This window comes from Mesoplodon bidens, assembly GCF_964165515.1.
Source record: "Mesoplodon bidens genome assembly, chromosome: 14".
NCBI lineage: Eukaryota > Metazoa > Chordata > Mammalia > Artiodactyla > Ziphiidae > Mesoplodon > Mesoplodon bidens.
In genome coordinates, this window is record NC_138170.1 from 12,426,931 (window position 1) to 12,452,945 (window position 26,015).

Below are 26,015 nucleotides of genomic sequence, written 5' to 3' on the forward strand. Positions count from 1 at the left end.
TTAAAAATGATAATTACTTCGCTCCTTACATCAAATCTGTCAACAGTCAAAATTATACCCATTTCACAGAAAATGAACTAGACATTACGATAAAACACCTATAAATCAATTCAGAACAAGAATATGAATTCATTGTCATAAACCTCTAGCCCTCATAAGTTCTCCTTTCCTCCCTCTCTCTCTTCTAATTAATTCAGCAAGTAGCTTATACAAACACTCATACAGGATTTTTTTTTTTTTTTTTTACTAATCAACTATTCTTCTACTCTTAAAGTAAATATGACTAGCAAGGAAAACTACTAAACTCCTACCGCAAGTTAAAAGACAAACAAACCTAAGCAAACATCATTTCATAATTAGGCTATGGTTGCAACCTAATTCTGGGGTTTAGTGCATACGGCTGGGTAACACAGAGGGTCTGTACAGCAACAGACCTAACTGCTGAGGCAGAGTTTGAAATCACTCCAACATTTGGTTCATTTTCAAGATTCAGAATGAGGTCCTAACTAGGAAAGCTCCAGAGACAGGAGCTGGGAGCAAACTAAACAAGACATGGGAAAGTAGCTGCTCAATCTAAATTATGATCATCTGGGTATACTAATTCAACACCCTGATATATCCCACTCTATTCAACATCAAAGGGAACAGGTATAAAACTCTCACAAACCCGTATGAATAGTTAAGTTACATCTCAACCAATGAGTCTAGCAGACTCTTTAAAGACACAGTTATTTCTGTTATCTGTAAATGTTTGGCTTCTAAGAATAGGGACATAATGTACTTTTCAGTGTAATAGTGTAAATCAAATTAGATGCATCCTAAAAACACCAATTCACCTTACAAGGAGCTTGCTTATTAATTAGAGAGAATGGCTACTTATTAAATTTTGGTAAGAAAATGGGAAAAAAGAATATTAAGATAATCCAGGTTGATAGGATATAATAGAATATTCACTAAAGTTATCTCAATTAAAAAGCATTATAAATAAAAAATCATTATTTTAAACATAAATAAAACATTTTCATAAAAAATATATTGTTAAATTTGAAGGTAAGTTCAAACTTTCTTGTAAAATAGCCTCTAGGCCACTAGCTGATGTAATAGGGGCTCAAGAATACGAAGTAAATGAACTTACTTAGTAAGTATTAATGGTTTTTAAACCTTACTTTTAAATTAATCTTTTAATATCTCTCTTAGTAAAAAGGATCTTCTGTTAAGAATCTGGAAAAAAATTTGGATTCCATTTTGATCTTTAACAATCCAAATTATCTTTTTTTGTGTGATATTTTAAATGTAAACAGCATCACTTACAATAATTATAAAATCATGAATTAAAGATTTGCTAAAATTTTCAATTTAATTACTACAATTCAGCAATTTTACTGATTTTATCCTGATAAAGGAATATTATTCTTAGAAATATAAATGTGTCTATATATTTTTTTCTGTCAGTTTTATCCATTTTATTGACTTTTCGATTAACAATAAAGTTCGTTTGGATAGTATGTCAGAAAATTCTTTCTATAATGGCTTTAAACTGCCTTTTTTAACCCAAAAACATTATCCAGAACCATTTTAGGCTACAATGTAACCAAAGTATAAACAGTAGGAACTCACATTCCCTTGAACAACTATCCTTCCACTTAGAACACAATGAACTTCTTAGGTAGGCAGGCACAATTCTTGTTCACTTAACTGCAACCCCATTTAAGCACGGAATCAGAGCAAAAAAAGTAAAAAGTGAAGAAGGGAATAGAAAGGATATACATTAGTATTAAACCATATGCTATCTGAGTGTTAGGTTCCCACATAAATATTTTGCTGTATATTTTAAAAATCACTTCTCAAGGACTGATTTCCTCTACTTCCATTATCTTTTATAATGAAATACTCCTTTTCAAGTTACTTATTAGAGTTGTTACTAGCAAATACTGTCACATACCTCTAGTTCAAGATATTACTATATACACTTAGCCTGAAACTAAGTGTACTACTTAGTTTTAGTTATAAATAATGTATGTATAAAACAGGTAGGGTTGCCATTATTTATATACTGCAATAAATATACAAGAATGAGTACAAATTATTTTTCATAAAAATACAACCTCTAATCAATTCAGGAGGTTTCCAAACTATGAAGACATTGAATACATTAAAACACCAGGCAGTCTCCTCTGTTATAGAATGCCAGTCAGGTGAGATCTGAAAGAGATTTTTTATTGGTAGCCATATACAGTTGACTATACCATCTCTGTGTTTTGTCACTATTTAAGAAAAAATATAGAACCTGGACATTTAAAACATTATCAATGAAATAATCACCACAGACTCACTGGATCTTTTAAAATTTTGTTAAAAATTGCCAAAGTCATGATGAATACAATTATTGCAGCTACATCATTTGAAAAAGTAATATAAATTATGCTGCTAAAGACAAAAAACATCGAAACGCATAAACATCGTAATGTAACACAGCAGTAACTCATAACTATTAATATGAAAAATTAAATTTAAAAAGTTATGTTAGAGAACTCGGGAAGTTTTCACTTTAGCAAAACACTCTATTTATATATCTCCAACTTCTATGATACAGTATACCATAAAATACTTTTAAAAGGTACAACATTCAAATGCTTCATTTACACAAATAATATTGCCAGTACTAATAAAAGTGATGCCCTTAAACATGAACTGCTCTGCTAATTATGATTTTAAAAATGTTTTACTTCATTTTACATTTTAGCTAGCAGTTAGCATTACGTATTAATCAGTTCTGGGTTGACAAATAGGATCCTAGTCAAAATACTGTTTCTGAAAAGTAATGTACATTATATTGCTTGAAACTAATAACCATATAAAAGTGGTAATCATTTATCTAAACACTGATTATGAAAGACAACTGGCATATATTCAGGCAGAGTGTTGAGTTCATGGTGGTTTATTTACAATAAAAGTACTTTTACTGAAGCTAACATGATATATAGGTTTCTATGTCAATTACTACAGTCTCTTAAAATTATAAAAATATTATATAAAATACCACAGGCTTTAGAGGATATAACTTCATGTGGTTCTGATACTAGCAGCTGAAAAGTGTTTATAATTTAAAAATAAATAAACTATAGAGGTAAACCAGTTACAAAACAGCAGGGGACTGCAATAGTCACAAGAGTGAAAAGAACTGCTTAATTACACAATAGCTAACAAAACGGTGAAGCAGTTGGATCAAAAGTTTTAAAAACCTCTTTCAGAGATTTGTCATCTGTTGCTCTACGAGGATCATCATCTGGGGTGGGGCTCACCTGACCCGGCTGCTTTGACTGTCTTGGATCGCTGTACTGGGGTCTAATTAAGCCTGTTAATGCCTGAATCGGAAGACTGTGCACTGCTGGGACCTGAACGGTACCGGAACTCCCAAGAATATCTGCCTGTGGGTCAGCTGGCCCATCAACAGGCACGTCCACGTTTGGAGCGATTTTCTGTGGTAGGACCGCTTCTCCGGGAGGAGGCTCGTTTTTATCACTACTTTTTAAACCACCACTTTTTTTCTGGTTCTCTGCATTTTCTGTTGCTAGCTCTGATGTAGATGATGAACTATGCTCCCTAGGGTCATACAAACTAATAGCACTAAGGACTGAACCTGGAGTTCCCAGGGGAAGGCCAGCTGAAGATGAGAGTTTAGGGGCATATGGAGGCAAAGCCCCAGGACCAGAATTGCTAGATACTGCCCCTAAGGGCTGTGATGAACCAGAGTTTGATCTGGCTAAATGAGGGGCACCCTTTGATGTATGTGAATCCTTCATAACTGCTTGATGAGACTCTGTATTATGCAGTCTGTGAAGTCTAGGATCAAAATTTTTTTGCAGCCTAGGATCTCCTAATTTACTTCCTGAACTATGTAAGTCTCCAAATTGTTCCAGGTAGCCTTCTCTGTTTGCTGTGTTAAGTTTGGCTTTGGCTGCTAGTTTTGCATCAGTGGGCACTGTGCTCTGACGAAGATCACTTTTTGTATTCCATAACCTACTGAGCCTCTGATCAGCTATAAGTGGGGGCAGAGGTAAATTGATTGAAGATACTGGGTCGGGTTTAGGTAAAGGGACTGGAAGTAAGTCTTCTGGAGCCCACACGATGTGTTTTGCAAAGTTGGGTTTGGTTAGGGTAATATCCATTTTAATGTGACTAAACTGTCTCAGTTGTGACCTTGGATCCTGGAGCGTTATACCAGGGGAAGAATCCAAAGGTATTAAGAAAGCTTTCTCTCTCAGTTCTCTTTCTGTATCTTCATCGTCATCGTCTCCTCTTTTGTGTTTGACATTAGGGCCAGCATTTCCATGATGTAAATCAAACTTTGCTCCACCAACAGAAGAACCCACATGACCACTTCCATTCCCTCTTAATTTCCTGGGATCCCACGCAAGTCTAAGATCCGGTGGGGTGGACTCAGAAGATTTTCTAATGTCTTGCCTTGAGATAGTCCTAAGTCTAGGGTCAACAACTTGGCTTCCTTTATTTTTCTCTTTAGCAAGTCTTGGATCAGTCGGAGTGCTGAGTTCTGTGGAAGGTTGTTGTTGACTCCTTAAAGTTTCTGTTTGTTTCTGCAATGTTTTCAGTATTGACTTGACACTGCTTCCTTCCTCCTCTTCACTACTGGAATACCAGTTAACAGTATCATCTAAATGCAGACAAAAACTATGGTAAAGAATGACGCATTCATATTTGGCCCTAATTAAGATGAAAAAAACACACATACTATTTCTGAAATAAGTGTAGTCTAACTTCAAGAAAATGCATCATAGAAATGACAGAGTTTCAACGCTGGAACAAGATAAGATGTGGTATAACAATTAACAATTCAGTCACTATACTTTATAAAGAAAGAAGTATGATATTAGAACATGTGTAATGTCCTTCTAGTCAGAGAACAGTCTGAACCTTTCATTCCAACTAGTCAAAGGGAGCTCAGAAATGTGTGGTAAGATAGAGCTGGGGGAGAAGGGAAAACACTCTTGAAAAGGAATACCAAAATGTTTTGGCTCTCTTTAATTCAAGCAATCCCTTAAACTCCATTGCTCTGGATTTATCAGGATAACAAGGGAGAGCTATAAAAAATAATACCTGGAAAGAAAACAAAACACTAACAATGATGGTTAAGGGAGCAAAGGGAACCGAGCAAGTATGGGCTCAGGTGGGGACTTTTCACTCATACTATATTTTTAGATGTTTGACCTGTGTGAATATATTAATTATTCAAACATTAAATTAAAAACAACAAAGAAAACTAACAGCCTAAAATTTATATACTTTAACTTTACGAGAACACTTTGGGCCTTACTCTTAAAGCCTATGTAACCCTAGTGTATCAGGCACAATATTAAGATGCTTAACCATCAGAGGTCTTCTCTCTAGTAGAGAAGGGAATAAAACCTGATGCTTCAGGAGGGCGAGTCTCCTTCCTCTCCATTAAAACACACATAGGTTATCTCTGAATTGGCCATACATATATATGTGTATATATATATATATATATAGAATATCTTGGATCAATAGAATAGCATATATATTCTCACTTTTACCTCATCTCACTGCTCACTAATGTGTTTCCACAACATCGAACTTTAGTGTTACACACTTAGTTTGAACAGAACAGTGCTGACAAAACAAGCACTCGGTAAAGCAATTATACTCCAATAAAGATGTTAAAAAAAAAATACATAGAACAGATCCTCCCCTCACAGCCCTCAGAAGGAATCCACCCTGCCGACACCTAGATCTCAGACTTCTGGCCCCCAGAACTGTGAGACAATAAATATCTGTTGTTTAAGCCCAAACCAAAACCAAAACAACAACAACAACAAAAACAAGCACTCGTATTTAGGGTGGGGATGTGGCTTAAAATAGTATATATCAATATTATATCACAATGGCAAAAAGTTTTACTCATATCTCAGTGTCTGAAAAAACTACTTCTAGACACTGGATCCTTTTTTTTTTTTTCTTTGACTCTAGAGCTAGACTTGTGATTCACTTTCAGCTGTTGTAGTTATTTTAAATATTTCTGTATAGGTGTTTCACTCCTCATAGAATTTGGTACTTGATCCAGATAGGTAAGACAATCCAAATCTGATCCAAATAGGTAAGATGCCATTTTATTTTCACTTTCATATCAATATATTTTATAAGCAGTCTTAAATTCTTTCTGGAATAAGAATGAATATAGAGCAGAAAGAAAGTAGAACAGTAGAGAAAGGTCAGTGGAAAGCAGATATTAGATAGAAAATGATAGTTAAGAGGTTTCTATCAGCATTTTATCAAAGGACAAATAAAATTTATAAAGGCAATAAAATTTCTAACAATGAACAAAAACACAAAAAACCTAGCTGTTTAAGAAGTTTTCTGTATTCCAAGAAAACAAGCCTCATAAAACATTACCAATTTTATAGTATTATAGTATAAAATTTTATATCATGTTGAAAAGTTTTAATTTTCTTATTTATGAAAACATAAAGCTTTGTTACACTTTAAAGAAAGATTACCATTAAAATGGCTGCGTATTAAAATTAGCACCTAAAAGAGTACACATAATAAATTTTACAGGAATTAACTTATTAGAAATTCCTCATTTCCCTGTCATGCTAAATAAATGAAGAGTTAATAACACCTTTTTTGAAAACGTAACAATGTTTATATAACAGCTTGTAGCTACCTAGTGTTATCTAGTTTTACATAGTTATTCATAAATTTCATGTTTTTTTGGGGGGGGCTGCACCTAGAGGTATGCGAAACTTTCCAGACCAGGGATCAAACCCGTCTCCCCTGCAGTGTAAGTGCAGAGTCTTAACCACAGGACTGCCAGGGAAGCCCTAAATTTCATGTTTAAGAGTGGCCAAACGCATCAATTTTGTAATTCATAAGAAGAACTGGGTTATTTAAAGTTCTCTGCCCTTAACTGAGTTAACTAATTGCTGTACACTTATCAATATCAAAAATACTAAGGGAAACTTAGTGTCCCTACGTAGTCTTTTGCATTAAAAATAATATTCTTTAATAACATAGCAGAACCTGAAGCATACAGCCTCTGCCCATGAAAATCTAATAATCAAATAACTTTGAGCTTGAGTTAAGGTTAAAATTCCTGAACTGGAAGGTATCTTGTTCCTGTTCTATTTCTTTTCTTAAAAGAAAAGAAAAAAGAAAAAAGGCTTAATAGCAAGTCTGCTTGCCCAGGCCTCACACTCCAGCTTCAGATCTCTTTATTGCTTCAAATCAAACCCTTTGCAATTAACTACGAATGCATCAATGGCACTGGAAACTACAATCAGTCCCAAGAAGACAGGGGCTACGAGGTAAATTGGCAATAGAACCAATAGTTCACGGGAACTCATTTTTCAAATTTTAACTCTTCAAGACCATTTCAGGAACTGAGTGATCCAAATAGGTAAGATGCTACCATACCACCTGACACACCTTCTTCCTTGCTTGGTGCCCTCTGAGGTTGGGCGCTGCCTGGTTCTTCATCTTCTTGATACTTCTGAGTAAGTCTAACAAAAAGAGCTCTCTGCACTGCAGGGAGGAGACCTGGTGCAGGCAGGGGGCCATGGCCCGTCACATTACTGCTGCTGTCGGACCCACTCCCGCGGGTAGGTGAGTCTTGAACGATAGGAGGCTGATGCTGGGCAAATTCACCATGCCACGTCCCATCTACATACATAACACAGAAAGAGACCCTGATTTAGCATAAAACTCCACTAGACAAGTACCACTGTGAGTTGTAAGAAATTGAGTTACAATAATATCACATTTGATTATCAGATTATTATGTGATTGTAAGCACTTTTCAAGGTTATCTAAAGGTCTATTGTTACAAATATTTGGTTAAATTTAAATATTTTAATGTTTCAACTTCATCACATTTTACAGTGCTTTATTTAAAACATGCATTCTTTCCATGCTTTTAAAGAAAAATAGGACTCCAGATATTTTAAATTAGAAATGAGTTATTTCAAAAGGTAAGCTTACCACCAGAGTTATTGGGTGGCTGAAAATTATGTACAGCATGCTGTGAATAGTAATTATCATAAAACTCAGCTGGGTTTTGTAAGGACTCATAACTGGTATTGAGCTGCATTTCACCAGGACTTTGCAGGTGTGATGAACCTGGAGAACAGTGATTCTCTCTAGGTACTTTCATCATGTGTTCTGGAAAGCCAGGGCAATGGTAAGCGCCACTCATATTTGGTGGTGTCAAAGGTGTTTCCGGTTGAACAAGTACTCCCGCTTGACTGTGAGGGCCTACAATTCCAGGTGGACCAGGCGGCAAAGGTGGGCTCTGCGGCATTGGTAGACCAGGAGGTCCTGCACATGGATGATGTCCAGGGGAACCTGGGTGCATCACAGGACTATTGTGTCCCTGAGACATATTAGGTCCGGGACCTGGACTTGACCCAGAACTATACATATGTTGAGTATGTGGGCTGCTTTCCTGAAATTGTGGTCCTGGTGGTGAGGCACTGTTATAAAATGCTGGTGGCCTGTAGACAAAAGAATAATATTTCTTAGTTCAAAGAAAAGAGGCAAACAAGAATGTTACATTTCTAAATAGATATTGGTTGAATGTTTTACAGTATCAGAAGAGAAAACTTTTTTTTTTTTTTTTTTTTTTTGCGGTACGCGGGCCTCTCACCGTTGTGGCCTCTCCCGTTGCGGAGCACAGGCTCCGGACGCGCAGGCTCAGCAGCCATGGCTCACGGGCCCAGCTGCCCCGCGGCATATGGGATCTTCCCGGACCGGGGCATGAACCTGTGTCCCCTGCATCGGCAGGCGGACTCTCAACCACTGCGCCACCAGGGAAGCCCAGAAAACTATATTTTTAAGAAGCAATTTATTCCATATTATCTATAAGTAGAAACACCAACATATGTATCTTGCCTTCATTTTAGCACACAGTTTTCTAAATTGCTGCTTACTATCATCTGTTCTAAAACTTAATACTGATGTTTTGAAAAATATAGACAAATACAAAGATAAATAAGATTCATCTCTAATCCTATCACCCAGAGATAAAAGTTTTGATTGGTTCTCTTCTAATCCTTTTTCTAGGCGCACACACACCTTTTTATAACAAAATTAGAATTATACTATATAAATGTACTGCTTGTATTACAATTTCTAATTGGTTATTGCTTGATATAAAAACATTTTAGTTTTTGAATGTTGCTCTTCTTTCTGGGCATCTTACTAATTTAATTACAGTTGGGCCTCCATATCGGCAGGTTCTGCACCCACAGATTCAACCAACTGCAGATCTAAAATATTCAGAAGAAAAACATTGCAAAAAGTTCCGAAAGCAAAACTTGATTTGCTGTACTCCAGCAACTATTTACACAGTATCTAATTGTATTTACAACTATTTACATAACATTTGCATTGTATTAAGTATTATAGATAATACAGAGATTATTTAAAGTATACGGGAGTATATATGAAGGTTATACGCAAATACTTCACCATTTTAATATAAAGGACTTGAGCATCTGTGGATTTTGGTATCCATGGAGTTCCTGGAACCAATCCTCCTCAGACACCCAGGAACAACTGTACAACTTCTAATAGTTTTGTCAGTGATTCCTTTGGGTTCACTAAGGGAAAATGCCCAAATAATGAGTCTGCCCCACCATTTCTAATCATATCTATTATCATATTTATTATATCTTTCTCTTTTTGCATTGACTAGGATCTAATCTATAATATTTAGCCAAGCAGTGGACAGACTTGTCTTCTTCTTGACTTTAATAGAAATACTTATTTTTTTCTTTTTTTTGCGGTACGCGGGCCTCTCACTGTTGTGGCTTCTCCCGTTGCGGAGCACAGGCTTCGGACGCGCAGGCTCAGCGGCCATGGCTCATGGGTCCAGCCGCTCTGCAGCATGTGGGATCCTCCCAGACCGGGGCACGAACCCGCGTCCCCTGCATCCGCAGGCGGACTCCCAACCACTGCGCCACCAGGGAAGCCTTAGAAATACTTTTAATGGCTCATATTAACTGTGATATTTGCTACAGATTTCTTATTCCTCAATTGCTGAGATCTCATTGCTTCCCCGAGTCTTCAGGATTAAAAGAATAATCAACAATGGGACTTACAGCCCAGGTACACAGACCCTGGTGGATGGGAAACAGGACTGGAAAATGCAAACCTGGGTGCAGCCTTATCCAGAGGTTTTCCTCTAATAGTCCAAGGAATGACTTCTCTAAAAGAATGAATATGCTGGAGACATATCACCCACTATTTGAAGATGTTATCAATGACAGTGCTGCCTCATAACAAGGTGGTAGGAATGCCAGTTCCATCCACCTGGCAGTGCCCTTCAGGATTAGTGTGTGGAGAGGGTTCTGAAGCTGTGTTAAGGATTCTGTACAGAAAAGCACTGATGGCAGGCAGCAGAGGGTGGGGCAAAAAGGAAGTGGGAAGCAGCAGTTGGGGTGCATGCCAGATATCTGCTACCTCTACTTAAGTTTAATTATATGATTGACATGGAATACAAGTTAGTTTCTTAATAAGAATTTTTAGGGGGAAAATGCAGCCATTTTTTGAAAAATTTAACTTACTTCTTCCCAATTTTATGTGCTAAATCCACAGTAGGTTTTACAACTATTTCAAAGAGAGATGGAATTTTCTTGAAATCATCAGAGAGATCTGTCTGAAAATCATCTTCGGGATCAGAAAAGGGAAAATGCTCTGGTGGGGTTGGCAGAAGCCCAACTCCTGGAGGCGGTTTGGGAAGAGGAGTTATGCCACGCTTTCTAAGTTCTTCTAACTCTCTTTCGTCTTCATTTGTAGCTTCTTCTTCAGTATTCAACACCTAAAAATAATTGGCAAGGATTACTATTTCAAAACAAGCTTTCTTCCTCACATTTAAAACTGTGAAGACTTGAGTAAATTAATTTTGTTAATAGAAAAATACAATATTAAAGTTGAAATAGATCAGAGATAGCTAACTACTTTTTTATAAAGAATATGAGGTTCAAAGAGGTAAAGGATATTTCTTAAAGTAAATTAGCTTTTTTAGAGGTCAAATTTTGTGGTTACCAAGGTAGTGGGAGGAAGAACTGGATGAAAGTACTAAAAAGGTACGAACTTCGAGCTATAAGATAAATAAGTACTAGGGATGTAAAGTACAACATGGTAAATGTAATTAACAGTGCTGTATATTATATATAAAAGCTGTTAAGAGAGTAAAGCCCAAGAGTTTTCATCACAAGGAAAAAAATCTTTTCTACTTCTTTAATTTTGTATCTATATGAGATGATGGATGTTCACTAAACTTACTGTGATCATCATTTCAAGATGTATGTAAGTCAAATCATTATGTTGAACACCTTGAATTTATACAGTGCTGTATGCCAATTATATCTCAGTAAAACTGGAAAATAAATAAACTGCATTTGAACAGAAGCTCAAATGAGAGAAATAAAATTTATGAGGGACTGGTTGAAAAAATTAAGTTTTCTAATGGCAGAACAATGATAAGAACAAAAGATTCTGGGTTTTTTTAAGGTTAAGGCAATTATATTACTTACTATCATTAATAAGTAAAGGATACTATAATAGGTGCCACTATTGAGCATTTACTATTTACTAGGAGTGGTATGAAGTGTTTCATATACATCACATAATTTAATCTTTTAAGAACAAAAGATTCTTAATTCTTAGTCCAATATTCCTGCTTTTCTAACACATTACATTAATAGAATAAAACATAAACTAACAAGTCCTTGATCTCTCAGCAGAGTTTTATAAACTATGACTTACAAAACATGATTCAAGTCAAATGAATCTGTAATCAAGGTGCAAAAATATTACTCACTTTGTCCAAAAGTTTCTTTGTTTCTTTAGTCAGATCATCATGTGAAAATTTACAATTGTCTCCTTGGTAACATTTTGCTCCACTATGATAGAACTTGCATGGAAATTCATGTAAATAAAAATATTAAGGAATAGACCACGTAAAATCAAACTCTCATATTTTTATACCAAAAAACATAACTGCTGAATCAATGACTTTATTGCTATATATTGTACTAAATTTTCTATAATCACACAATTTATTTAATTTTTAATTTTAAGATTAAATATTTTAAATACATGGCAAAACATTCAAAAAATTTTAAGTCTCCTCTACTCTATTAAAACTAGAAAACATTTTTTAAGAGCTTAACTTTTTTATTTAAAAAAAACTTGACTGCACAAACTATATTACCTGTTATTTTTTTCTGTCAGTGATAGATGTTTATATCTTCTATCATAGCAGAGTTAGTAATGTGGGTGATTAACACAGACTTCCTTAGAAAGAGCTTCGGGTCAAGATTTCACAAATCATCTCCCAAATTACCATCATATAAATTATGCCAAAAGTTCTGTGCAAAATCTAGATGCTTTCACCACTGATCAAAAGAGTCATGTTAAAGTTTCAATAGTTTGTTGAGAGTACCATGATACTGAAATGTTAAGTATAAATGTTAAGCTTGGATAATTAGCTAATTCCATTAATATTCTTTTTTCTCAATAACCATTTTTTTAATTGAAGTATAGTTAATTTACAATGTTGTGTAAGCTTCAGGTATACAGCAAAGTGATTCAGTTACACATATATGTATCTATTCTTTTTCAAGACAACAATTTTTTAAAGTAAAAATATTTATGATGGCTATAGCAAATATTATAGTGGAATTTAATTACGTAAACTCTATTACTTTACTCAATAAAATAAAATATAGAACAAATAAATTTTGTAGCAAGAGCTCATATCTATGAAGAAAATAAAGGGGTCTGATATGTCAAATATCCCCAAAATGAAAACTACAGGCTAATCTTACTTAAAATTTTGGAGACAAACTTCTAAAGAAAATATTAAATATAGGGCTTCCCTGGTGGCGCAGTGGTTGAGAGTCCATCTGCCGATGCAGGGGACACGGGTTCGTGCCCCGGTCCGGGAAGATCCCACATGCCGCGGAGCGCCTGGGCCCGTGGGCTATGGCCACTGAGCCTGCGCGTCCGGAGCCTGTGCTCCGCAATGGGAGAGGCCACAACAGTGAGAGGCCCGCGTAACGCAAAAAAAAAGAAAAATTAAATCTAAAAGTATAGTGAAAAATATACCATTTTCAGGTAGTGTATGTTCTGGAAATTTCTGGGTAGTTTTAGGAAATGTATTATTGTAATCATCACATTGATAAGGTCAAGAGAGAAAAATCATGTGATCATCTTAGCAGATACAAAAGGCAACTGATAAAATTCAAGATCTTTTTTTGATATTAAAAACTCTTAGTAAAATAAGGATACTTGAGTTTTTTAATAAATCTTAAAACTATAGCCATAAGCCAAAGCAAAAGGGCATTATCTTTGAAACATGTATTATGCTGCCACAATCACTATTATTTAACATTTTTCTGGAAGTATAGACAATACAGTTGAAATTGTCATGCCACAGATGGCATGACTATGGAGAAAAATATAAGAATAGATGGAAAACTTTAACAGTTCAGTAAGGTATCTGGTTTCTAAAGAAGTATGTCAAATCTGAAAAAAATTTTTCTTTGCTTGAATAAGACAAATTTATCATAACATTTTGATAAAGAAAAAAGGAGTATTTGCCCTAGTAAATATCAAATATAATATTACAGAGGGGAATGGTCAAAGAGCACAATGTGTAATAGTAGTATAGAAGCAGAATTATGCACAGAGGAATTTAGAATATGGTTAAGGTGACCTTTTAAATCTGTGAAGAGGGGACAATGAGCTAAACATCTGGAAAAAAATAAGGTCCTTACTGAAGGACAGTATAAATATATATATATATATTTTTTTTCTTTCTTTTTAAAGGACCATATACAGTGAAATGCCATGGGGTAGAGATAGGAATACAATTGAAATGTATAGATTTCCAAAGGGAGAAGTAGGGAAGAATATATAGTGCTTATCATTAGGTGGTAAGATTTGATAAGACTTTGGTTTTATAATTTCCAACAATGACAATTTATTACTTATGAACCTAAGTAAATAATCATTTAGTCACAGAATAAATATGTTGTGAACTACTCCTTCAGGAAGCACAGTCTCTTGAAATACTTATAAGCTGAGTATATTAAATATAAAGTACATTTATTTGATAGATTTTTTTCCAAAGGGAAGTTATTTCGTTTCCCTAAAGAAAAAAACTCAGTTTGCCCTTTTGAAGTGCAAAGCCTGATTAGACCTGGTTTATATAACGTGCTGTTTTAAATTTAAAACCAAACTAGGCTTTCTGGGTTGTACTTATGATTTTTAAAGCCTCAGGGATGCTTGAAAACTGCAATATTTTGGTTAACATGTTTTTAATAAAGGATATTATGCATGTAAATGCAGTTCTCTCCTTTGGTACAATATCCTTGTAAATAAAATTTGCAGATCTCTTTTCTCTTCTCCAACTCTGCATCATGATCAAATTTACATTGATCTCCCTGTTCACAAAAAAAGAAAAGAAGAAAGAAAGAGAAAAAAAAAGAAACCACCGAATTGAATTTTCTCCATGGTGTTTCATGGTAGAACTATGGTCATATCTCCAGTCTTTAAATAATGAGCTAATAATAATTCAAACAGTCCTTAGAATTCTTGCCCAAGACAGTGGATGTGGCTCTGTGCAGAGAGCCAGCACAGTCAGCATGACCTCAGAGGATACTGCCTGGCTCCACCAGCACTCACCATTTCTAGGTGGGCTACTCTGGGGACTTATTTAACCTCCTGGTTTGGCCATGTTAAAAATGAGGATAATAACAGTGACTACAATTCACTGCATCACTGTAAAGATTAAAACATTTAATATTAGTAATCTACTTTGAACAGTACTTGCCATACAGTCAGCATCATGGGTTTGTTAAATAAAATGTCATTTCAACAAGTTATATTACTGCCCCAGAATATAATTAAATGAGTTCTGATATACAGTATTCAATGCAAGGTACATTTTGAAGAACCAGTTTTATAACAACTATATGAGAAACGAAAAAACTAACCACTCCCTAAAATGACTTTAAATTTTAAAGATTATTTCAGAAGTTAAAATGATTTATGATACCCCTATAAATTTACCTTAATACATCTCCCTTCCAGAAAGTATTTACAGATTTGTTTTCCTTTATGTTCCACTGTGTGTTGATTAATAAATTCCTGAGTCATAACCTTCCATTTTTTCCCTGGTTTACTATACTGCAAGAAAAAAAATTATTTAAATAAAACATATGAAGTAGTAAAAAGGTATTAAAATTTATAGTCAAATGAATCTAGAAAGCAGTATACATTGATTATTAAAAGTAGTGAAGACTGGACATTCTGATGCTATTCATTTACTTGGAGAGAGATATGCTTCTAGAAAAGTGCTTATTGCTATACTAGTAGTTGCAAAGAACCCTATTTCTAATTTAATGAGGACACACAACTACGTTTTTCAAAATAAAATTATGAAAATCTTGAAAATTAACAATAGTACTTTGGCAAAGGTACAATAAAATATTTACTCTCATGTACTGTTGATAGAAGACGTAAAATATCCATACTGTTTGACACAAAATTTGTACTTTTCAGGATTATTCTGAAGGAATTATCAGGAAGGCACACAAAGATTTATTCACAAAAATAACTGCTGCAGAATTATTTACAAGTAAAACAAACAAACAAAACAAAATCTAGAAATACTGTACCCATCCAAAACTAGGAGACAAGTCAAACACATTATGATACATTTAGGTGGTAGAATATTATACTGTCATTAAAAAATCATGGGATGGAAAGACAATTTGGGGACATAAGAAAATGTTCACAATACCTTACCAAGTGAAAATGTGACCCCAGTTTATAATAATAAAGACAAAGAAAAAGACTAAAAGATAATACCCCTACCTTTGACAGTGTATGTCTCTAGATGTATCTCTAAAAAATTACAGATTGCTTGCGTGTGTGGTTATTTTGTACTTTCTATAGCAAAAAAATGGAGGATGTATTATCTTTAACTTTTAAATTAAAAAAATTAAGAAAAACTAGTATGTGGTAGAAAATCTCACAGCCCTACTTATTTTTCTTAGTTCTTCTCCTCAGTCCCCTATTCAACTTTTGCTACAAGTATAAGAGGGTTGAGTAGCAAGAGAGTATGATGCTTAGCCAAGCTAAGGACTTCCACTCATGAGCGCTATAAAACATCACTGTTTTTCAGGCTCTTAGCATGCATAGTGCCTTGAACATCGAGGAGCTTAATAACTATTGATATTTGCTCTTCTGATTTGATATCAGTTTTCCCTTTTCCCTCAATCTGTTAGAAGATGGAGAACAAAGCACAATCTACTGAAAACAGGAAACTGCCTCACAGCAAACACTTAAGGAAACAGATGGCTAAACTTAAATCTGACCCTCAGCACTCCCAACTGATGAAATATATATTTTACTAGAAGAATTCTGAAAAAAGTATAAGAATACCAGGAAAATAGATAATCTTTGAGGTTCTTTTAAAAATATATATATATACCCAAATTGCCCAAGGAAAACGCAAAGAAACTGCTTATACTCTACTCTGATAGGATCATTTAAAAAGTCTTAAATCTATGTAAATTTTACTTACAAACATTTTCTATTTCTAGGCTCACTTAGAACAAGTAGATATAAATGACCAGTTCACATATGCCTTCTGTACAAGGAATTGTGGCTGTAATAAAATAGGCAGCCAGGGCTTCCCTGGTGGCACAGTGGTTGAGAGTCTGCCCGCCGATGCAGGGGACATGGGTTCGTGTCCCGGTCCGGGAAGATTCCACATGCCGCAGAGCAGCGGGGCCCGTGAGCCATGGCCGCTGAGCCTGCGTGTCCGGAGCCTGTGCTCCGCAACGGGAGAGGCCACAACAGTGAGAGGCCCGCGTACCGCAAAAAAAGAAAAGAAAAGAAAAAAAAAAGGCAGCCAAAGAGAGTGCATTGTGCAAAGTCAATGAGCCAACTTGAGGAATATAACTCTGAAGTTAAAAAGTAAAAATATTAGGTAATCATCCTCCCCCCCAAAAAAACGCTGAAAAATGTACCAAGTTGTACCTATGTTTCTTTAATAACTCACTCTTTCTGTCTATGTTACTTTCTAATGATACACCTCGTTGTCTTAATGGAGGACCGCGGGGGGCTGTTTTTTTCCAGTTTAGTTCTGTTTAAACGAGTAGTAAGTATTGCAGTACCAATAACTATGGGAAAACTGACTATAATCAAGGTATTCTAGAAAATCTAAAGCAACTTAAACAAAATTTCAGGATAAAATAAAGTGCCTAGAAGATCTGATCTTTTAAGCTTGAGCCTACAGAAGAACCACAAATGTTCTCTATCCTTTTTTTAATTTTTAATTTACTTTTTATTTTATATAGGAGTATAGTTGATTCACAATGTTGTGTTGTCCTCTATCCTTAAGATCTTTTTTTTTTTTTTTTTTTTTTTTTTTTTTGCGGTACGCGGGCCTCTCACTGTTGTGGCCTCTCCCGTTGTGGAGCACAGGCTCCGCGGCCATGGCTCACGGGCCCAGCCGCTCCGCGGCATGTGGGATCTTCCCGGACCGGGGCACGAACCCGCGTCCCCTGCATCGGCAGGCGGACTCTCAACCACTGCGCCACCAGGAAAGCCCTATCCTTAAGATCTTTTATGAACTATAAGAGCTGGAAGAATGACAGAAGTAATCTAGTTCATCACCCTTATTGGACTAATATGAAAACTGAAGATTAGTGAAGTTAGTGACTTGCCAAAGGTTACGCGTTTCATGTTAGTAGAATCAGATAGAACTCTTTGCACTATATCACACTGTTTCAAAGAAAACACAATTCAAGAAAGAGGGAGAAGGAATTCCCTGGTGGTCCAGGGTTAGGACTCTGCGCTTCTACCGCAGGGGGCATGGGTTTGATCCCTGGTCAGGGAACTAGGATCCCGCAAGCTGTGTGGTGTGGTCAGAAAAAAAAAAAAAAAAAGAAAGAAAGAAAGAAAGAGAGAGAGAAGGAAAAGACAGAGAAAGGGAGGGAAAAACCAAACTACCCACTTGGTGATTTTAAAATTTATTTACTCTAGAGGATGTATTATATTGGTATAGGGAACAAGAGCATAAAGGATTTTTTAAATATACTAAAAGGAGGAGGAAATTAAAGGATCTACTGGGAAAAGAATATGTATTTATAAAAAAATTTAATAGCTACTATAAAGACTAAAAAATTTTAGGAGTTTTATGGCCAAAAGAAGGAATAAGTCTTTAAAATCCATCAAAAGTTTGCATGTTCTGTGACTATACTTGAGTTTTCAAGAAAATTAGTGTGGACATGCAGGTATTCCTAAATTTATCTGGCCTTTGGAGGATCTTATACTCCTTGAAAAGGCAAGGGTAAAAATGGATCTATGTTGGCCACTCCAAGTATGTTCACTCTACCCTGGATGGGCCTCCACCAAAGCACTCCTGAAAATGAGCTGCTTCCTTGGACTCTGACACGCTCCTGCTTGTTTCTGGAACCGTAAGAAGAATTCTCTCATGAGAGCCAATAAACTGACATAGTGTTGATAACATATTTTAATCTTGATAAAGGAAAAATATTCTAAATCTGATAAATGTAAAAGAAAGAATTTATTCTGATTTTCTACTACATGATAAAGACATCTTTTAGTTGCAGCCCAGATCTGCAAACATCTAAAATATTAGTGCTTGAAGAGGCCATTAGAGTTAGAGGCCATTAGAGTTACTGTACTCTAATTTTACAGATCGATCAAACTGAAGCTCAGAGATAGGCAGTAACATGATCAATGCCATACTTTCTTGGAAGCTAATTTTTTTTTCACATATAGGGTATAAGTACTGAATATAGGAGAAGGCTTATTTAGAAAACATTCATATTAATTTGGTCTAGTGAAAGCAGCACATCCTAGACATCTATACGTGTCTAGAAAGATGGACAGGCAGGTTATAGTCACTCCGAAATTCTAAGTTTGTTTCCATGGAGCGGTGAGTTAAGAGTAAATGTTAGTAGGTGTATAGGAGAAAAAGAGTTCATGGTCAAGTAAATTTTGAAAATGATGGGTTGAACAAAGTAAAACAGACTTCTTTATGCCTAACCTGCTCAGAGTGTTTAATACATTAATGTTGACTGAGAATCCCCAAGAGTAGCGTAGCATGTGCTAGGTTTCACAAATTCATTTGGGCCCAAACTTCTTTTTTCTGTTAACAACTCCCTAAGTAGTACATTAATGAGTACATATTAAGAAATCTTTGCCCATTATCTTTAAACCCATAAATGAGAAAACTGAGCATTTTCCAATTACAATATGTTACTATCCCTTTTCTTTTTTTTTTAATTTTTAAAAAAACTTTGGCCGCATTGGGTCTCTGTTGCTGTGCACAGGCTTTCTCTAGTTGTGGTGAGCGGGGGTTACTCTTCGTTGCGGTGTGCGGGCTTCTCATCGCAGTGGCTTCTCTTGTTGCGGAGCACGGGCTCTAGACGCATGGGCTTCAGTAGTTGTGGCACGTGGGCTTCAGTTGTTGTGGCACGTGGGCTCAGTAGTTGTGGCGCACGTACTTAGTTGCTCTGCGGCATGTGGGATCTTCCTGGACCAGGGCTCGAACCCGTGTCCCCTGCATTGGCAGGCGGATTCTTAGTCACTGCACCACCAGGGAAGCCCCTACTATCCCTTTTCTATCAATCAAGGTTGCAGCTACTGATAACCCACCCTTGCTCTGTACAATTCAATCAAATCTTACTGGAACAGTGGCAGAATACAGGAATTGGACCACTCTAATCCAGAAAGTCGCTACAAGGTTGAAATGTACTGTTAAATTCAACATATATTTATTCAATATCTACTATACACATAGTTCATAAATTCATCTTTCCAACCATTTATACCTCCTTTCTTCTCTTTTAATGATTTTAACTGTAATAAGTAAGTGAATTTACCACTATCTCCCCTCTTGGTCCTGCTACGTATTGAGCTATTAGCATTTTATTGCCATTTGCATCTAGGGACCATGACTCCTAGGAAAGGAAAGTACAACAGAGAACTCATAGAACAAACATGTTTGCTTCCAGACGTATCAATTTTATTTTGAGCTGCTTTGCAACTTACTGATTTTATTTCGAGGGCACCAAAGCGTGCATCTGTGTACTGCTATCAAAACTAATTAAAACAATACTTCTTTTCTGGAATTCATCTATACTCATTTGATCTGAACTGGAAATGTTTCATTTACTAGGAAAGTAGCATTAAAATCACAATGCTGGGCTTCCCTGGTGGCACAGTGGTTAAGAATCCGCCTGCCAATGCAGGGGACACGGGTTCAAGCCCTGGTCCGGGAAGATCCCACATGCCATGGAGCAACTAAGCCCGTGCACCACAACTACTGAGCCCACATGCCACAACTACTGAGCCCGCGCACCTAGAGCCCGTGCTCCTCAACAAGAGAAGCCACCGCAGTGAGAAGCCCGCTCACAGCAACGAAGAGTAGCTCCTGCTCACCGCAACTAGAGAAAGCCCACGCGCAGCAACGAAGACCCAGTGCAGCCAAAAGTAAATAAATAAAATAAATAAACTTTAAAAAATCACAATGCTTTCTTTTGCAGCCAAATAAGTTACAAAATGGAAAAGCTCCTCTCCTCATTATATATAAATTCTCAGTACCTCTTGAAAGTCATCCGTTCCTGAAAACACATTAGGCCCTTTATTGGCCCTTCCTCCACGGTCTTTGCGTTTGATTTTCTTCGGCAAGCCACGTCCACGAGCAACATTAAAACTTTTAACCCTCTGTTCAATACCTAAAAAAGTTAAAATGTACTTCAGATAGTTAAAAAAAACGGCACACTAGACAATCTACTAGTTTACAGGGAATAGCATATTTTAAATAGTCTATAATGTACAGTGTATTCTTTTTTTCCCTTTAGATTCAGTGAAAAAAATTAATTGTCTTTACATTTTGCTTCATGGGTACTGCTCCTTATTGTTTTGTTTCTTAAGGGATGTTATCAACATAAGGAAGGCAAGAAACAAGAATATATACATGGTTGGAGAGGTCAAATCTAGTTTTATTCTTCTCAATTTTGCTTAGAATAAGCAATTAACAATATTTTCTGTTTTTAAGAGAATTAAATAGTACATTCATCTCTAAGGAAGACATTGTAGGTATTAGTGATTAATTTGTGGCAAATTGAGTTTCTACTGATAATGTTGAATAGACATCACATATATCTCCAAGCAAAATTTATACTTGTCTTTTACTTTTGAAAAACTTGATATTTAAAAGTCTCTAAAGAGATACTCAAATGACTAAAATTATATATTTGAGTAGTAAGTTACAATACAAAGTGATTTCTCATTATACCAAAGTCATATTGAACTAATAAGTTTTCTAATGATATTAAACCTACAAAATAGCCAATAGATATATAGAAAAATGTTTCACTTCATTAAAGAAATAAAAGAAATTAAAAATTTAAAGATAACATAACTATTTTCACCTCAAAGAATAATGTTGGTAGGGATTTGGAGAAATTGGCATTTGCACACACTGGCAGGGGTGTTATAAATTGCTACATCACCTTTTTGGATATCAACTTTGTATATGGATCAAAAATCTTCAAATGTAGCTATGTCTTTTGACTCAATTCTACATTTCAGCATTTACTCTCAAAAAAAAAAAATGTTTGCCAAGATATGTATAGATATGCAGGGTTAATCACAGAATTTTTAAAAATGGGTGCAACTTAAATCCCAAATAATTACTAACAAACAAACCTAACAGTTTATTAGACAAATTATGGCATATCTATTTAATTGAATAGAATGTAGACATTAAAATCTACTCATTAACATAAGAATGACTGAGATACAATTCACAGTTAAGGGAAAAAACCAAGTTATAACAGTGTATAGTTTTTTGTTAAAAAATAATTGTCAAAAAATTCTAGATGGGGCTTCCCAGGTGGCGCAGTGGTTGAGAGTCCGCCTGCCGAGGCAGGGGACACGGGTTCGTGCCCCGGTCCGGGAAGATCCCACATGCCGCGGAGCGGCTGGGCCCGTGAGCCGTGGCCGCTGGGCCTGCGCGTCTGGAGCCTGTGCTCAGCAACGGGAGAGGCCACAACAGTGAGAAGCCCGCGTACGGCAAAAAAAAAAAAAATTCTAGATGAATGTATACCGGGGAATTCCCTGGCAGTCCAGTGGTTAGGACCCCGTGATTCTACTGCAGGGGGCCTGGTTGGATCCCTGGTTGGGGAACTAAGATCCCACAAGCTGTGGCACAGCCAAAAAAAAAAAAAGTATACCAAAAATATTAATAGTAATTGTCTCTGGGAGTAGGGATTCAAACTGCTTTTGTTTTATCTTTGATCTTTGCTGGGTTATCTTTTCTACACATAGAAAAAGTTTTCTACATTTGACCATATATTATTTTCATAATTCTGGGGGAAAAAATGAAAGTCAAAATAAAATGCAATACTCAATTCTTTAACAGAACAAACAGAAAGAGTTTGAAAGGAAGAACCCCAGGTGGGAAGGGATGAACAAGGCCTCTACATTCCCCTTATTCCCCAAGTGGAATGATCCCTGACACCACTATGTCTGGACTCCAGGAACAAACTTACTAATTACAATAGCATATGCATAGACAAATTCCTGTCTCTTTAGTTCAACAAAGCCTAGATCCACATTTTTCAAAGGAATTTTGCTTGGAAATCAAGAAAAAATAAAGCCATAAAAATAACCAAATTTACTCATAACTGATTCCTTTTTTCAATGATAATTAAATGATAGTTACATAGGGCTTGGGTGCTCACTACTTCACCTCAGCCTCATCTCGCTCCAGTTTTCTTGAAGCAGACATATTGACTGGACAGTTCTTAAGGCTGATTTGACCCTGATGTGACCCATAATTTCTATGGCAATCTTGTACTGGTCTCTCCAGGGACGATGTAGCTCAATATAGCAGATGAATAGGTTATCACTCTAGAAATTTCTTTAGATTATGTTCTTATTTCTGATCCTGAAGAATGTCTATTGTCCTGAGTACATTTACATAGCAAAGATGATCACTACATTTTTTTTTTTTTTTTTTTTTTTTTTTTTCTTTTTGCGGTATGCGGGCCTCTCACTGTTGTGGCCTCTCCCGTTGCGGAGCACAGGCTCCGGATGCGCAGGCCCAGCGGCCATGGCTCACGGGCCCAGCCGCTCCGCGGCATATGGGATCCTCCCAGACCGGGGCACGAACCCGTATCCCCTGCATCGGCAGGCGGACTCTCAACCACCGCGCCACCAGGGAGGCCCGATCACTACATTTTAAAGCCTAGTAAAAGAATAGCTTCCCAGGATTCTGTCCTTACAGGTCTAAAACATAAAGTAATACAGAGTAACAGAGACAGCTGAAAAAGGTAGGTTATTTCTTTCAGTATACTGATACCATATAGAAGGGAGGGGAAAAACATAACAGGAAAGTTGTTTTACATTTTTATACACTTTAAAAATATTAAGAAATCTTTTAAATTCAAATTTTAAGATATCATGCAGATTGAAATATTTGTAGATTTTTGTCCTCAAGGTCTACAAAATAAATAAAAACGAATTCAGGAAGCACAGGAATAAGCTGATCATGAGAAAGGGCAAAGAAATTTAAGATTTTACTTCATATTTACCTGTGTTAATAAGGTTCTCATATGAAAAAACAGACAATTTCAAACTTACCTTGCTGAATTCCTTTCAATCTTTGTTTTTTCCCTGGTTCTTTAGAAAATGATGATCCTAAAGTAGTATTTGAGGTTTCTTTAGCTTGCCTGTATTGTTTCAGCTGACTGGCAAAATCTTCCTCTGTTTCCTGACTGTAGTTACCAAAGTTGTCATCACTGTAGTTACCAAAGTTATCATCACTGTAGGTACTGTACTCATCATATTCTTTACTTTTAAATTTTCTGTTATGTTGACTCTTCTTTGATGCCATGTAGCTTCCTGATATATGTCCATGCTAAGTGAAAACGCACAACCATTATCAAGATTTTTCAGTTATATGTAGGAATTGATAGTAACACAGGACATCTTTTTCCCCCAGAAAGTTGGGAGAAAGAAGGGGAAAAGACAGTTATTAGTTCTGCCTCTTGGTTAGAACTTATCTGTGGCACTATTTAAAACTAAGTTCAAAAAGCTAAATGCTACTCTGATGTTATTAAACATTATGATGTTCATAGAACATTGCTGGAGAGTGTGTCTTGTTCACTTTTTGTTTTCCATGTCCATGTCTTATGTTTCTCATGCTCCATGCCTCGATATTTATACACATAAGAGTACTTTAAAATCCATACCGTCATACAGAAATTCCGTCTCCAAAAAACTGAAGAGGTCTTTTTGAAAACAGAAAAAAAAGAATAGTGAAATAGCTTGGAGCAAGGGTAGAAAATATATAGAGTCTCCTAAGATTCAAAAATTCCCAAATGACACGTTTAAGCATATTATATTTAATTAAAAAACTATATGTAAAGTCAAATTTGTAAAAAGAAAATATTTATATTTGAGGTCTAATAGAAAAAACAGAGATTTCCCTAATAGTAAAAAACATCTAATGAATAAATTGCTCATTAGAAATTATTTATTGCACTTATACATTATTAATTTTATTGCTTTTTACTAAAGCATGTAAAAACAAAAAATACATTGTTGTCCTAGAAGTTCATTTAATGATAGTATCCAAGTATAACTCTATTCACTGAAATATTTTATTACTTCTATCATATCTATTCTCAATCTTTTTATAAGAAGGCAAGAAAAAATTGCACATAATTATAGCTTGAGGATCTAGAAAAAGTCAGACCATGACTCATTTACAGTTTAGTACATTTTAAATGTGATATAAAAATACTGCCCTGGCAGAATACCAACATGAGACTGTGTTTTTAATAAAATGCAGAGAACATACAGAGTGAAGTAAGTCAGAAAGAGAAAAACAAATATCGTATATTAACTCATGTATGTGGAACCTAGAAAAATGGTACAGATGAACCAGTTTGCAGGGCAGAAATAGAGACACAGATGTAGAGAACAAACGTATGGACACCATGGGGGGAAAGCGGGGGCGGGGGCAGGTGGTGGTGGTGGTGGTGGTGGTGGTATGAACTGGGAGATTGGGATTGACATATATACGCTAATATGTATAAAACAGATAACTAATGAGAACCTGCTGTATAAAAAATAATAATAAAATAAAATTCAAAAATTCAAAAAAAATAAAAAGTAAAATTAAGAGAAATACTAAGTCCTTTTCAGCAATTATAAAATAGAGAAAAAGTGTATAACTAAAGCAATCAAGAAAATCAATTAGCTCATCAATTTGAAATTTTGAAGACATTATATTAGATTTCCAAATTTTTTTAAGCAATATTTTTAAAGTTTATAAACTGTTCTCAGTCTAGCACTTCAGAAATTCAGAAGGGGATTTACAATTATAGCCAAAAGGCAGTTTCTTACGTTTTAAAAAAAGCCACTATGAAAATAAAACAAAAAATAATTGCTTTGATTAAGTTGAAGATTAATTAATTAGTTGAGTGGTACTTACATTTCCTTTTATAAAAACTGTGATTACATTAATTCTTCAATAATATATTTCAATGCCTAATGAGCAAGGATTACTCTCTGTTAATGGGCGAGTATGAATTTTTCTCTAGAGATTAGATGCTTTTCACAAAAGCTTTAAGTCTTAATATTAATCCAATTCTCTGATTTTTCACAGCCTTTACAAAAATAATCTCCATAATTCCTACTTTTTCAAGCAGAATTATCCCTAAACTTTCAATCCATCTCTCCCTTGTTTTCCCAACTGCAAATAATCCTAATAGCCCTCTAATTATGCAAACCTCAGGGCTTCTTCTGCAGTGACAGACTCTAATGTGGCTTGCTGCAGTGCTTAGTGTTTGCATCAGGGCACCACCCATGCGGTGCAAGCTCTCCAGGAAGCGCTAAATGAATGAGGGGTT

General features: G+C 35.7%; 1 protein-coding gene across 1 annotated transcript in view; it reads right to left on the reverse strand.

Annotated features, from left to right (window-relative positions):
- Positions 1–1,514: 1,514 nt before the first annotated feature.
- The window catches only part of ZC3H6 (zinc finger CCCH-type containing 6), a 55,225-nt gene continuing 30,724 nt past the window's right edge, over positions 1,515–26,015 (reverse strand). The window contains exons 4-12 of the mRNA XM_081253764.1: positions 23,740–24,016; positions 20,692–20,825; positions 15,118–15,234; positions 14,376–14,489; positions 11,861–11,968; positions 10,602–10,855; positions 8,017–8,528; positions 7,465–7,698; positions 1,515–4,672 (exon numbers count right to left, since the gene is read on the reverse strand). Coding sequence (XP_081109890.1) covers positions 3,201–4,672; positions 7,465–7,698; positions 8,017–8,528; positions 10,602–10,855; positions 11,861–11,968; positions 14,376–14,489; positions 15,118–15,234; positions 20,692–20,825; positions 23,740–24,016 — 3,222 coding nt within the window. The 3' untranslated portion in view covers positions 1,515–3,200. The remainder of the gene's footprint in view (positions 4,673–7,464; positions 7,699–8,016; positions 8,529–10,601; positions 10,856–11,860; positions 11,969–14,375; positions 14,490–15,117; positions 15,235–20,691; positions 20,826–23,739; positions 24,017–26,015) is intronic.